Source organism: Neoarius graeffei, chromosome 1 (genome assembly GCF_027579695.1).
Source record: "Neoarius graeffei isolate fNeoGra1 chromosome 1, fNeoGra1.pri, whole genome shotgun sequence".
Lineage (NCBI taxonomy): Eukaryota > Metazoa > Chordata > Actinopteri > Siluriformes > Ariidae > Neoarius > Neoarius graeffei.
Genome location: NC_083569.1, coordinates 42,862,083 through 42,877,491, shown reverse-complemented (window position 1 = coordinate 42,877,491; position 15,409 = coordinate 42,862,083). Strand labels below are relative to the sequence as shown.

The window sequence follows — 15,409 nt, the reverse complement described above, 5'->3', positions numbered from 1 at the left end:
CAGCTGTTCGTTTAGCGACAGAATGATGCAAGTGTCCGTGCACGGTCAAGGTAAACCTGCGCATGCGCACACGGACTTCCTCGGTTTGCTTGACTGCGTGAAGCGAGCGATTTCATGCACGTTATTTGCTAGGGAATCCTCTCAAATTAAATAACTTCCCAGCCACGGAACGGCCTGATATTTTGTGAGATATTACAGAAATAAACATCCATCACAATGACCACATTTCAGAGGGAACCAAATTTCACTGATTTCATGACATCGAAAGGCCGTCTAGCTTTAATGTACGAGTCTGATGGCCTCACATACGTTAAATGATAATGTTCTAAAGAAAAGAAGTGGTGGGACAGAACTTTATATAAAATACATATTTTAAATAGAATTTTATCCAATCCCTGTTCTAGTCAAACTAGTAATTTTATCATGTTGGGTGTAAGAAGAAGAAGAAAAAAAAAAATAGTCATTTAAATATTAATAAGACCTGACAATGGTTTCAAAGGCTTGAAAGAATGAACAGAACAAGCAGCCCTATGAATATTCATGAGATCGGCTACCGTGTGCCCTTCATTGGAGTTCTTAACACCATAAGATGTGCAAAACCTTTTGTTCTGAAACATGAATGGGGATGTAGAAGCAGGACTACTGATTGCACACTCAAAAGCAGAACTGTTTAAACCCTGATCACTGAAGGATGGCAAAGAACAGGGTGTGTGTTTAACTCTTACCCATCCAGACCTCTCCGAAGCAACCTTGGCCCAGTTTGAGTTCCAGGCGAAGTGATTCACGTGGGATCTCCCAGGCATCTTTAGCCAGGCCCTGAGTCTGGGGCTTCACAGTCGGACAGACAGTAGTGAGCCTGTAACAAAGTCCGTCTGCATGCTCTAAACACACACACACAAATATCAAACAGTGCGTCAGGTTAAAGTGAGCATGACTTGTGTATGTTCGTTCAAGTTCTGCGTTATGAAAAAGTAGAGAGTTACACAGTGTATAATTCTTGCAGTGAAACACTTAAGTGTATATTCTGTGTGCCCATAACGTGTTCTTTAAGCAGAGAGAGAAAAAGCTACACGTGGACTACCAAGAGTTTCTATTTAGCGCAGTCACAGCATCTGCAATGTCATGAAACCGCTGGGTTATTCTGTAGTTTTTTTTTTAACACTGTAATACAGAAATTGAGTGGTGTTTATCAGAAATTTTGGACCTGCAAACTTGGCATACAATTAAAAAAAAGGAACACACACTGTGGGATACAAAAGTGAGACCAAATTAAAAATCCAAGATTTTCTTTTTAAATTTAAACCTGGAAATTACCAAGGTTTTAGAATATTGTAAATTCTAACAACAAAACAAGGAAATGTGCAATATTCTGACTATTCAATATTATTATACATATGGGCCGCGGTTTCCATGGAATAAAAACGTATTCTATTCCCTTCTAGCAGGTTTATTGATGGCATGCAATATCATCGTCATATGGTTTATTCTCCGTGTATTACGCCACTCTCCTCAATGGAGAAGGAGCATGCAATATTGTTATAATACTGCACGTTGTCAAGACAACTCGACGTCACATTTCGGAGCTCATGCGAAGATCCAATGACAAAACTTCTGCTGCGTATGCGCACAAATCATTTCTTTGTCGGCTGGGAGAGAGAGAGAAGACGGAGTTAATTCCGTGCTCGGATTAAGCACTAAATAAATAAACAAACTAAAGATGCGCTGAACACCTGAAAGGCTACCAAAACTTCACTGGATATTCACACATATTTACAAGAGAAAAACATACGGACAGACATCAAAAAACTGGAAAAGAGAGCAATAGTGGAAACAAAGTTCTACTTGGAGATGAGGAAAAGTGACGGAGACTTTTACAAGAGGACTTCACTCGTGCACTTCACTCAGTGAAGCCCTTTTGTTTTGAAGAACTGCAGTGTAACAATTAACTATGACCAAAAGTAACTGAACTTGAACTGTCAACCTGGATATAGCTTGTATCTAAGTTAAGTTGTTCAAGCTTTTTGGACTTGTACCATTTTTATCGTTACAACTTTGACTTTGTACATTGGATTGACAGAACACGGAATTACATTCAATCAGAATCAGCATTCAATATTGGTAAGTCACCCCCGTTCTCAACTTTCTGTAAAATCTATAATTGTTCCATTGAATGTGTATTATAATACTACTACTACTACTACTACTACTAATAATAATAATAAAGGGGCAGCACGGTGGTGTAGTGGTTAGCGCTGTCGCCTCACAGCAAGAAGGTCCGGGTTCGAGCCCCGTGGCTGGCGACGGCCTTTCTGTGTGGAGTTTGCATGTTCTCCCCGTGTCCGCGTGGGTTTCCTCCGGGTGCTCCGGTTTCCCCCACAGTCCAAAGACATGCAGGTTAGGTTAACTGGTGACTCTAAATTGACCGTAGGTGTGAATGTGAGTGTGAATGGTTGTCTGTGTCTATGTGTCAGCCCTGTGATGACCTGGCGACTTGTCCAGGGTGTACCCCGCCTTTCGCCCGTAGTCAGCTGGGATAGGCTCCAGCTTGCCTGCGACCCTGTAGAACAGGATAAAGCGGCTAGAGATAATGAGATGAGATAATAATAAAAAATGGCTTTTTTCATAGTATATCAGATATATTCCATTCAGCTATTCGTCTTCGACTCGTTCAATATGCTAGCTGAATGGAATATATCTGATATACCACTCAAAGCCAGCCAATATTATTTAATTAGAAATATCGAATAAATTTAAGCAAATTTGCGACACTAACCATGTTAAGTACTTTGTACAAAAGCTTAGATGTTCCACGAGTCATTCCTTCCATTGAAGCACGTGTTCAGACGACACGCTGATGGATCCAACATGGATCATTAGGTTTTACACTAATTTGTGGCGTGTGTGTGAGAGAGAGAGATCGAGTGCACACGGTCATTAAAACAAAACTGGAACATACCAAATACTTTCTGATAATCCATGTACATATTTCTAAGATTCTACTTTTCACTCAAGTTACTGCTGATATTTGTAATAAAAAACCTTTTTATTAAAATTAACAAAGAATGCGAAAATGAAACATTTTAACTAGTGGTCTCAAACTTCTCGACTCCACTATTTAATCCGGACTCCAAACTGTTTCTCACGTTCCAATATTCTGTTTTGCTTGCTACAGCAACTTCTGATCACAGCTCAGCGGGACAGGTCCACGTGTCTTGCACTTAATACCCGTGACAATCTCTGTTCTTAATGGATGGAGCAGGCCGCATCAAACACTAAAAACCCTGACCAAGAATACTGAGGCGCTGGAACAACCCACCTAGTACATGCGCACACATCTTCAGAACAACAAAAACATCTTGCAGCAATCAACAAAATAGAGAAATTTCATTAGTTAAACAAATTCTGGGCTTACTGGCATCAGAATAATAGTTGGGGTCAAACAAGCAACATTTCATTCATCCATCCACCAATTTTCAATAACATTATCCTGGTCAGTGGAACCAGAGCATATCCCAGGCACAATAAGTGTGGAGCAGGAATACACCCTGGATAGGATGCCAGTCCATCACATGGCCCCATGGACACATGTCTATACTCATTCACACCTAGAGGCAATTTTAACAAGGGCAATGCACCAACTAGCATTTCTGGGCAATGGGCGGAAACCATAGAAACTATTCGAAACCCACATGAGCAAGAAACCATAACCAACAAGAGTCATCAGGAGATGATGTATCCCCCCGCCCCCCACATGAAACCCCACTCCAAATTTTCTGAAGTTGAATTGGTTGCCATGGAAATCATCTTTTGGCTGCTCCCGATTAGGGGTCGCCACAGTGGATGTTTCGTCTCCATTGCTCCCTGTCTTCTGCATCCTTCTCTACCACACCTGCCACTTTCATGTCCTCTCACCACATCCATGTATCTCCTCTTTGGCCTTCCTCGTTTTCGTGTGCCTGGGCAGCTCCATCCTCAACATTCTCCTTCCAACACGCTCTGCATCTCTTCTCAGGATGTTCCCAGACCATCTCAGTCTCATCTCTCTTAGCTTCATTCCCAAGCTCTCCACATGTGCTGTCCCTCTGATGTGCTCGTTCCTTATCCTGTCCAACCTCCCATCGCAAACCTTAACATCCTCAACTCCGCCACCTCCAACTTTGCCTCCTGTCTCTTCGTTAAGGGTCCGGTCTCCAACCCATACATCACAGCTGGCCTCACTACTGTCTTATACATCTTACCTTTCACTTTTGCTGGGACTTTCCTATCACAAATGACTCCCGAACTCCTTCTCCAACTGCTCCACCCTGCCTGCACTCTCTTTCTCACCTCACTATCGCAGCCCCCATTTTCCTACACAGTTGTCCCCAGGTACTTGAATTCACCAACTTTCTTTACGTCTCCTCCTTGCATCTTCACTACACTCTCATCCCTGTTCTCATTGATGCACATGTATTCTGTTTTGCTCCTGCTCACCTTCATTCCTCTTCGTTCCAATGCATACCTCCATCTCTCCAAACCCAGCTCAGCCTCCTTTCTACTTTCACCAAATATCACAATATCATCCGCAAACATCATGTACCATGGTGACTCCTGCCTCACTTCGTCCGTCAAGCTATCCATCACTATGGCAAACAAGAAAGGACTCAAAGCAGATGAAGTCCCACCTTCACCTTGAACCATTCAGTCGTTCCAACTGCACACCTCACTGCTGTTTCACTTCTCACATGGAAATACGGGAAAAAAAAATAAAAATCACAGAAATCCCAGAATGTCAAAAGGCACAACTCCTCTAGTCATTTAACTGTCAGGCTTCGTGAAAAAGAAAAAAAAATCCTAATAGTTTTTGAGTTATGCTCTGGAAATCAAAACGTTTACAGACAGACTGACAGCTATATCCCCCCGCATTATATGCCGGGGGGATAAAAAGTTGAAGCTACACATAAAATGAGAATTGTGTTATTTACAGAAATTTAAAGCACGAGATGAAATATCACCTTGCAGAAAAGTGGACTATGTCAAGTGTACATGTCTAAGGAAAGTGAGGAAGGTTTTAATGTTCATATTCTGTTCACTATTAATACCCTGTCCACACTAGGGATTTTGTACCGATACGAAACTACTTTCGTACCGAAACACCTGTCCACACTAGCAACTATACCGGTACTGTAGCGGTATAACTGTATCGGTACGAAACCCACAAATGTATGGGTTTCGTACCGGTACAGTATCGGTACTGTAGCGCGTCGCTGTAGTGTGGACAGATGAAGCGGCTCTGTATCGATACAAATATAATGTGCATGCGCAAAGTCTCACACCTCAATCGATGTCTTCGCTGAATAAAATAGTGAAGAACGGAGATTCGTTTGTTTCTTTCTCAACTGCCTCGCGCGTTTTATACGATTCCACTGAATAAATGACCACCAGAAATACAGACTGTACACTGACAACAAAAAGCGCACACACGTTGTTTCATCCGTACGGAAGCTGAGAGAGGCCCTTCATATAATCCTTTTTTTTTTTTATTCACCTTGTTATCCCGAGATAACGACATAATTAATTCAGGATCTCGAGAAAACAACACAACTAATTCGAGATCTCGAGAAAACAAAATTATTTCATGATTGCGAGTAAACAGCTGAGAAATGGTTCATTCAGGTGCGCCAAGAGACTTGCGATATGCTGACTTTGGGGCTATTTCTCATTCTGTATAGACGCAACTTTGGTCATTAGAATGTCTGGAATAATCGATCACCTAATAAGGCAATATTGTGATCAGGGGTTGACACAGGGAGAGATTGCATTAAGTCTTTTAATAAGGGATAATTTCAAAATTAGTCCGCGGCACCTCCGCAGAAGACTGGCCCGGCTTCGTCTCTACCGACGGAGATACAGTGATCCAGCTGAGATCACTGAATAATTGTTTTGTTTTCTCGAGATCACGGAATAACGGATGCCATATATTCTCCAGGGATGAGAATGAGAAATTGTATTTTCAGCTGAAAATTTAATCAGGGGTCTGGGGGCCACTGGCCCCCAGCCAGGTCCAGGGCGGAGCCTGGTCGGGGGTCCAGGGGGCCGAAGGCCCCCGGAAGCTAATGAGTTTTATACATTTTAGACCACTAGAAATGGTCTCAGATTGCTCAGTTGAATAATATTTTCAGTCCAAAGAAGCTTGAGTTTTGGACACTAATAAACAAAAATAGTCTCAATAATGCTCAGCTAAAAAGAATTAACTTCATGCTAGAATGAAAGGAATGATGAATATAAATTAAACACAAAGACAGAATATTTGACATAATCCTGTAAATGTTTCAGTTACTTTATTAAAGAATGCAGTTACCTCTTTTGCAGTGAACTTGTCTCAACAGAAACACAATTTCCCTGTTGAACAGTTCTCTCAGCTCCCAAAGTCACAATCACATATAACTAGCAACGCTACTCTAAGTTTTCAACATATTTACAAAAGTACTTGTTCTTTTTCTAGGAATGCTTCATTGCAGAGATGTTTTTTTCCTTTTAGCAGCTAATCTGAATAAGCGATTCGTTTTCTTTTGTGATAATTTTCACCATTTTGAAGCTCTTATTCGCTGTTACATCCTCAATCTCCGGCCTCGTGGAGCGCCATGTTGAATGAGTAAGAAAGAGAAATGCGAAGAACCAATCAGAACGAAGCTTACATGTGACATTTTGGCCTTTCCTATCTATGCTCGTTTACCATTGGTCAAATCGCGATATTTCTCTCTCAACGGCCAATCAAATACAGTGTACGTTCTGAACTGCCGATGCAAACAGAGCTTTGTTCCCGATGGTTGACCGGGTCAACACATACCTAACCCCCCCTAAATATTTTCTCCTCGGATTTAGACGATTCACAAAAATGACCCCTGGGTTGATAAAATCCGCGGAATTCCGCGGAAAATTCCCATCCCTGATTCTCGGAAGGAAGTTACTCGGTAACCACGGAAACATTTCGCGCACGCGCATTTCAACTACCGTGAAAGAAAACCGCAAACATTTCTCGCTAGTGTGGACAGATGCACTAAACTGTACCGGTATACTTTGTATCGATACAGTTATACCACTTTCGTACCGGTATAAGTGTGAACACAGCATAAGTGATGGCTATACTCTTCATGGGTCATACTGACTTTGGGCAACAGAGAGAGATTTTTTTTTTTTTTAAATCACCAATATATTTGTTTTTTGAGGAATAGTAATGATAACCTGCACAATATAAATATTGTATATACAAACTTGTACTTCATGTTGAACTGCTAAGGTGATTGTGTACCACGAGTTGGCCTAGTGGTTAGTGTATCCGCCTCTCGATTGGGAGGTCGCAAGATCTACTCGCGGTCAGGTCATACCAAAGACCATCATAAAAATGGTACCTACTGCCATCTGGCAAGGCACACTGCAATACAGATGCGAGTGGGGAGTCAAACTCTCGCGGTTATCAGAGGACTAGCCCCCACTGTAACCCATGTAAGTCATGGGCTCCTGTAACCCTAGCTGTGTGAGAGGCCGAGGGCTACAGAAATGGAGATCGGCGCCACCATATGGTGCGGGAAAGGACTTTAGATGGCGATTGTGTGGTGACGGCGTACCTGTGTAGTGTTTGACAAGTTTCTGCAGTGTCTCAAACTGGGCTCTTGTAGTGATGTAGTAGCCACCGTTATCAAGCTTGCGGATTTTGTAGTGCTTCACATTGTCACCTTTCATATCATCCCAGTCACGTATGGAGAGAGAGTAGGCTCCTATCAAAAAGAAAAAGAATTTCACACACATTCTTATCCACAAATTTTTACACACCACACACACACATCATGCTAATGCCAGTTAGAGAGTGGGGGTAGGAGTTAAGTTTTTACTTCTTCCTACTCCTTTTCGAACACGTTTAAGTTCATTTTAATTATTATTATTAGTAGTAAAATTAGTTGTTTTTTATACACAGTGCTGAGCGTAAATGAGTGCACCCCCTTTGAAAAGTAAAATTTTAAACAATCTCTCAATGAACACAATTTCCAAAATGTTGACAAGTTTAATATCACATCTGTTTAACTTATAACGGGAAAGTAAGGTTAATAATCTAACTTAGATTACACATTTTTCAGTTTTACTCAAATTAGGGTGGTGCAAAAATGAGTACACCCCACAACAAAAACTACTACATCTAGTACTTTGTATGGCCTCCATGATTTTTAATGACAGCACCAAGTCTTCTAGGCGTGGAATGAACAAGTTGGCGACATTTTGCAACATCAATCTTTTTTCCATTCTTCAACAATGACCTCTTTTAGTGACTGGATGCTGGATGGAGAGCGATGCTCAACTTGTCTCTTCAGAATTCCCCAAAGAAAATAATTTCTTTCCACCACAAAGGTGAAGGCTACAAGAAGATCAGCAAAGCTTTACTTATCAGTCAGAATACTGTCGCAAAAGTGGTACAAAAATTTAAAGCTGGAACTGCAACCATCTCACAGAGACGTCCAGGTCATCCACGGAAGTTAACACCTCGACAGGAGCATCTTCTGATAAGAAGGGCTGAAGAAAATCAGCATGCAAGTTCACTGCAGTTATCTAAAGAAATAGAAAGCCAAACTGGGGTGACTATTTCCCGTGGCACAATACGGCGTACACTGCAGAGGAATGGCATGCGTGGATGCCGTCCACGAAAGAAGCCTCTCCTAAAGCCCAGGCACAGAAAAGCCCGCCTAGAGTTTGCCAGGGCCCATGCTGACAAAGATGAAGACTACTGGGACTCTATACTCTGGAGTGATGAGACCAAGATAAATGTTTTTGGAACTGATGGCTTCAAAACTGTATGGCGTCGCAAAGGTGAGGAATCCAAAGAAAAATGCATGGTGCCTACAGTGAAACATGGTGGTGGCAGTGTCCTTATGTGGGGCTGCATGAGTGCTGCTGGTGTCGGGGAGCTGCATTTCATTGATGGCATCATGAATTCACAGACGTATTGCTCTATACTGAAAGAGAAGATGCTACCATCACTCCATGCCCTTGGTCGTCGTGCACTTTTCCAACATGACTAAACACACATCTAAGGCCACTGTTGGATTTCTGAAGAAGAACAGGGTGAAAGTGATTCAGTGGCCAAGTACGTCTCCTGATCTGAACCCAATCGAACACCTATGGGGAATTCTGAAGAGACAAGTTGAGCATCACTCTCCATCCAGCATCCAGTCACTAAAAGAGGTCATTGTTGAAGAATGGAAAAAGATTGATGTTGCAAAATGTCGCCAACTTGTTCGTTCCATGCCTAGAAGTCTTGGTGCTGTCATTAAAAATCATGGAGGCCATACAAAGTACTAGATGTAGTAGTTTTTGTTGTGGGGTGTACTCATTTTTGCACCATCCTAATTTGAGTAAAACTGAAAAAATGTGTAATCCAAGTTAGATTATTAACCTTACTTTCCCGTTATAAGTTAAACAGATGTTATATTAAACTTTGTCTTGTCAACATTTTGGAAATTGTTTGTGTTCATTGAGATATTGTTTAAAATGTTACTTTTCAAAGGGGGTGCACTCATTTACGCTCAGCACTGTATACACAGACATTTTTTTCTTTTCTTTTTTCTATGGTTAAGTTTGTTTGGTTTTGTTTGGATTCTACTGTTCACATGTTCGAAATAAAGATTTCAATTTCAAATTTCAATTTAATGCCACTCTGATGTTACATCTTTACAGTATCATGTGCCAAAGTTAAAAATGAGGACACAAAGGAGTCTCACCTTTCGTTGTCTCGCTCTCCCTGACCAAGAACGTCCCTCGCTGGTTTCCGGGAACCAGTAACAGTCGCTCAGCATCTTTGCGTCCCATTTTCCCAAAGTACCATCTGTTTAAAAAATATATATATTTTTTTAATTCAAGGAATGAAACCTACTACAACAGATGCAATGTTGAACTCTTCAGAACTTACAGAACAATTAAATATACAGTACCAGTCAAAAGTCTGGACACCTATTCATTCATAGACTTTTCTGTATTCTGACCATTTTCTACATTATAGAATACTGAAGACATCAAAACTATGAAACAAGATCAACTGTGCGCTACTGCTCACTTACATATCCCCCCCCCGCTCTTGCTTATATCAGAATGCAAGCAATCGAAGGAATAGGACACTTATTATGAATGTTGACATCAACAAGTAATTAACCCTGAAACAAGAGCAGTATTCTCCCCAGGGATTTCAAATAGCATCCTGGTAAACTGTCATTTTGAAACAGCATTTTACCTTCTTGAAACGCCTTCAAAATCCACCCTACATGTTTTGTAAATACACTGAGTCGATAAGCAGGAGGTTGATGTGCGACAGACCTGAAACCGTATACACGGTACAGAACCCCAAGCTGAAGCTCGGTACCAAATATCAAGCAGTTGTGATTTATAATTGCTGAGAAAAGTGTTACGAAAATTTTGCAAAGCCACCCTATGTTTCGTTAGTACATTCAGTCAGTAAACAGAAAGTCGATGTGTGACAGACCTGAAAACGGTATGCACGGTATGGACCCTTCCCACGTGACGTCACGACAAACGCGGCCGCCATTTTGGACATGAACTACCAGTAGTCTACCACAGCCAACAACGAGGAACGACGGCGAAGCATCCAAAGGAATATAGCCATCAAAGAAAGTTTTTACTTTCAGCAAGACTTCCATCATGTCATTATATTGTTGTGCACCTGGATGTAGTAACCATCAACACACAAGGCAAGATTTATCATTTTATCGGATCCCGACAGATGCTGACCGACGGAGAAGATGGATGGTCTCTAAAACATTGGCAAAATGATGTTTATTGACATAGCAATCGTGTGTGACGGGAAGCATTTGCATATCCGAAGTGTTGTGTTTACATCAAAGATAAAATAAACCGATATGACAACGACTGCTGCTGCCAGGTTGGGGGGACAAACTAGTAGAAAGGAAGTGTGCCAACAGTGCCAACACACTTCCTTTGTGGTCGATTCTGCTTTAAGGTAAGATGCATTTAATTATTCGTCTGCTGTGGGTTTGGAATCGGTAGCCTGACTGATTCGTTCATGTTTGTGGTGCCATTTGTTTGTTGACGCGTGTTGAAATGGAAGATTGGTTGTTGACATGATTTCCAGTGATGCTTTGGTGCTGCTGTGGATCAGATGTGTTGAGTAGCCTGACTGTTTTTTTTTTTTCTTGAGTGTGGTATCATTGTTGACGCGAGGTTGTTTTTTGAACATGCCAATGCCAACACGATTTCCCCTGATGAGTTATGACTTCAGACGCGATGCGTGTGTGGAGTCCGCATGATATGTGCGTAAGATAGGCTTCTCATGTGTTTGGAGATCTGCGCTCAGACAAGCGCAAGCACCCCCCCCCCAAGGGAAAAAAAGGGACCCCCCGAAAATATCGGCATAGTTCGAACACTGGGTTGGAGAAAGTAATGGCAAATAGTGAGTGCACAAACCATAGAAGGTAAACTGTACACAGCGCCAGGGCAGTGTGATGGTATGTCTACTTTTAGATTGTGTTATCTTATCAATGAACACACTCGTCACTCGACGAGTTTCACGTCTTTACGACGGATACTTAAATGTGTGTTAGGTATTATTGTTGCAGTCTAAGCAGTCATTGGAGCAGCTAGATGAGCGAGAACCGAAAGGGTCTGTGCCATAAACCGTTATTTCTTCATGTCCAAAATGGCGGTCGCATTTACGAAGGTCACGTGAGTGAAAAGGGTCTATAGAACCCAAAGCTGAAGTTTGCTACCAAGTGGCTATGATTTGTGGTTGCGGAGAGAGAAAAAAAAAAAAAAAAAAAAAAAGTGTGTTTCGGATGGACGGACAGAGGTAAACCAGTATGCCGCCCCTCCTTTGGAGCGGCAGTATAATAACAGTTCCATCAAATATTCTCTCTTAGAACGCATGATAGATGGCACACCAGCCAACACACTACAGTTTTTCCTTTTTGCTGGCAGCAGACTGGGTTAACACAGTTAGCTAAATTGCTAGAGCCTCCAACCTCCCAATTACACCTGCAAATTACATTTACAGAATGAAGTTTACTTACGGCTACAGAAAACAAAAGTGCAAAATTAACAGTGAGAAGGGGCAATTTCACAAAGCTGTAAACCGCTGAGCACAGAAATCATTTTAAGAATTCTTAATAAAGTCTTTATATACACAGTACTGGTCAAAAGTTTGGACACCCCTACTCATTCATAGGTTTTTCTGGATTTTGACCGTTTTCTACACTGTAGAACAAAACTGAAGACATCAAAACTATGAAATAACACATGGAACATGTGTGGAATTATGTAGGAAACAAAAGCGTATTTAAACTTATTTTTTTTTATTTTAGATTCTTCAAATATATTTTATTATTGCAAGTCTCCTCGGGCAACTTGCCTTTCTGTAGCTAAGGTTGGATGGGGGACGCCACTCCTATTCCAAAGGTGCAGGCTATCTGCTGGTACCTCATATAGTGAAGGCTACAACAGGGGGCAGAGCCTTTTCTTACAAAGCCTTACAAAGAACAGCCTTCCAAATAGTGTTCAGGACTCAAACACAGTCTCAGTGTTGAAGTCTAGGCTAAAAACATATCCGTTTAGTCAAGCCTTTTGTTAATTTTATTAGGTGAAGGAGGAGTAGATCTGGAGGGTCCTCAGGCATAGTGTGTTTTGGTAAACTGGGATGTACGGATACAGTCGGCCCCCCACTCACTTGCTCACTCGAGTTTGTTGACGGTGTAGTGGCTGCTGCTTTACGTCCCGGGGCTCCCTCATGCCTGTGCTACCTTCTGGCTCTCCCCTTTTAGTTATGCTGTCGTAGTTAGGTTTGCCGGAGTCCCTGCTTGCACTCGGTGCAAAATGTATACTGTTCCTACTTATTCAGAGGATACTGGGCATACTGAACAACCTGTTCACCCCTCCACTCTGTCTCTCTGAGTTACACGTTGATCCTGAGATCGAGATGCTGACCTCTTCTGCTCCTCGGACCTGCCTGATCCATCCTGATGCCCTATGTCTGGCTGGAGTCTCATCACATCACTCCTATGTACTGTAGGACGGCCCCATATGGACAGTTGAAAGTCACATTCGGAAGACGCTCTGGACACTTACAGTAATACATTTATGTCCGAGGACTGCAGTTGTCATGAACAGTTTTGCTCTCAAGTTTCCATCAATGAAGTTTATAACTTCAATAAAACAGACTTCGTGTTAAAACTGCAACGAATTTCCTGGTTTCACAGTTATACTTTGTGACTCTATAGACCCTTTTCAGTCACGTGACCTTCGTAAACGCGACCACCATTTTGGACATGTAGCGGACTTCGGCTCGAATTGGTTTGAATGCGAGGAAGGCGACAAACGGAGAACATACAAGAAAAAGGAGCGAGATGCAGAAAACACCTTCGCTATCCAGCGACGTAGGGCATTTACAGGGCGAGCAGAGGGAGAAACAACAGTAACGACACATTAGCAACGCTGTACAGAAATAACGGTTTATGGCACAGACCCTTTCGGTTCTCGCTCATCTAGCTGCTACAATGACTGCTTAGACTGCAACAATAATACCTAACACACATTTAAGTATCTGTCGTAAAGACGTGAAACTCGTCGAGTGACGAGTGTGTTCATTGATAAGCTAACACAATCTAAAAGTAGACATACCATCACACTGCCCTGGCGCTGTGTACAGTTTACCTTCTATGGTTTGTGCACTCACTAGTTGCCATTACTTTCTCCAACCGTTGTTACAGATTACAGGGAACGGCCTGGATTTAAGAGACAAATACATGCTCCTCTTGTTTTGAACACTTATTTGTAGGCAGTGCTTAATTTGTAAAGTGGAAGGTCCCGGAGCGCAGAGGATGAGCGGCTCCGGAGCGGAAAAAAAGAGGAGAGGAGAGGAGAGGAGAGGAGGGGGGCGCGGCGCTGCGCTTCTGGGCATGTTTTGTAATAACACTGCAAATTAAGTTCATCTGCAGATATTTTGTGGATGTCGTTTCATGAGAGAAATCACCAACAAGACAGATATCAAAATCAGACATTAACACTAAATAAACTTGCATTTTTTAATTTAATTATTATTATTATTATTTTTTTTTTGTTACATAGTCAAAAGAGGTGTCGGATCACCGGATCCAGTGTAAATAGCTGCCGGAGCCAACGCCCGAGGTTCCGGAGCGCGCTCCGGCTTGCTCCCCCTCAAATTAAGCGCTGTTTGTAGGACACTGCCTCTGATCTGTCCTACAGTCTACCAACAGCAAAGGAACACAACGCTAGCTAATGTCGTTAGCTAATAGCTACTACAGAAGAACAAAGAGGTTACAATGGGTTATTTTAGCCTATTTGGTTACACACTCGCCGCCACAGAATGTTAACAGCAATGTAATGCCTTTTCTGCCTAATTTTATTCGTCTTACCTCCAACAAAGTGGTCACTACACAAGCATTGGTATGCCGCTATCCATCTTCTCCGTCGGTCAGCATCTACCGGGATCCGATAAAATGATAACCCTTGCCTTGTTTGTTGATGGTTACTACATCCAGGTGCACAACAATATAGTGGCATGATGGAAGTCTTGCTGAAAATAAACACTTTCTTTGCTGCCGTTCCAAAATGTTGGCTGTGGTAAACTACTGGTAGTACATGTCCAAAATGGCGGCCGCGTTTGTCATGACGTCACGTGAAAAGGGTCCATAGGACACTGTTATAGAAGCGAGTTATTTATAATATCGCTATCCATCATCACCCAAATGAGGATGGGTTCCCTTTAGAGTCTGGTTCCTCTCGGGGTTTCTTCCTCATGTTGTCTGAGGGAGTTTTCCCTTGCCACAGGCTTGCTCACTGCGGATAGATTAGGGATAAAATTAGCTCGTGTTTAAAGTGATTAAAATTCTGTCAAGCTGCTTTGCGACAATGTCTATTGTTAAAAGAGCTATACAAATAAACTTGACTTGACTACCCATCTGCTGCACGGGCTTGTGCACCCCCAGTGGCTTGGTATTTTTACCTAACCTGCTTGACTTTGGACTGTGGGAGGAAACCAGAGCACCTGGAAGAAACCCATGTAGACACGGGGAGAACATGCAAACGCCACACAGAAAGGCCCCCGTTGGCCATGAGGTTCAAACCCGGAACCATCATGCTGTGAGGCGACAGTGCTAACCACTGCAGATTCTTTAAAGTAGCCAGCGTTTACCTTGAGGACGCTTTGCATACTACTGGCATTATCTTAACCAGCTTGATGAGGTAGTCACCTGGAACGCTTTTCAATTAACAGGTGCCTCCTCAAAAGTTAATTAGTGCAATTTCTTGCCTTCTTAAAGTGCACATCACGGGTAAATTCAGGAGCAAGATCAATGTAATTCTCCTATTTTATATTAAACTTTGGTCAAATATCCGTCAT

At 42.1% G+C, this 15,409-nt stretch overlaps 1 protein-coding gene across 2 annotated transcripts in view; it reads right to left on the bottom strand.

Annotated features, from left to right (window-relative positions):
- The window catches only part of yes1 (YES proto-oncogene 1, Src family tyrosine kinase), a 144,958-nt gene that overhangs the window by 32,443 nt on the left and 97,106 nt on the right, over window positions 1-15,409 (bottom strand). For both annotated transcript variants that reach the window (XM_060932142.1, XM_060932132.1), the window contains 3 exons: window positions 9,750-9,853; window positions 7,608-7,757; window positions 726-881 (listed from right to left, as the gene is read on the bottom strand). In XM_060932142.1, the coding sequence (XP_060788125.1) occupies window positions 726-881; window positions 7,608-7,757; window positions 9,750-9,853 (410 nt within the window). The remainder of the gene's footprint in view (window positions 1-725; window positions 882-7,607; window positions 7,758-9,749; window positions 9,854-15,409) is intronic.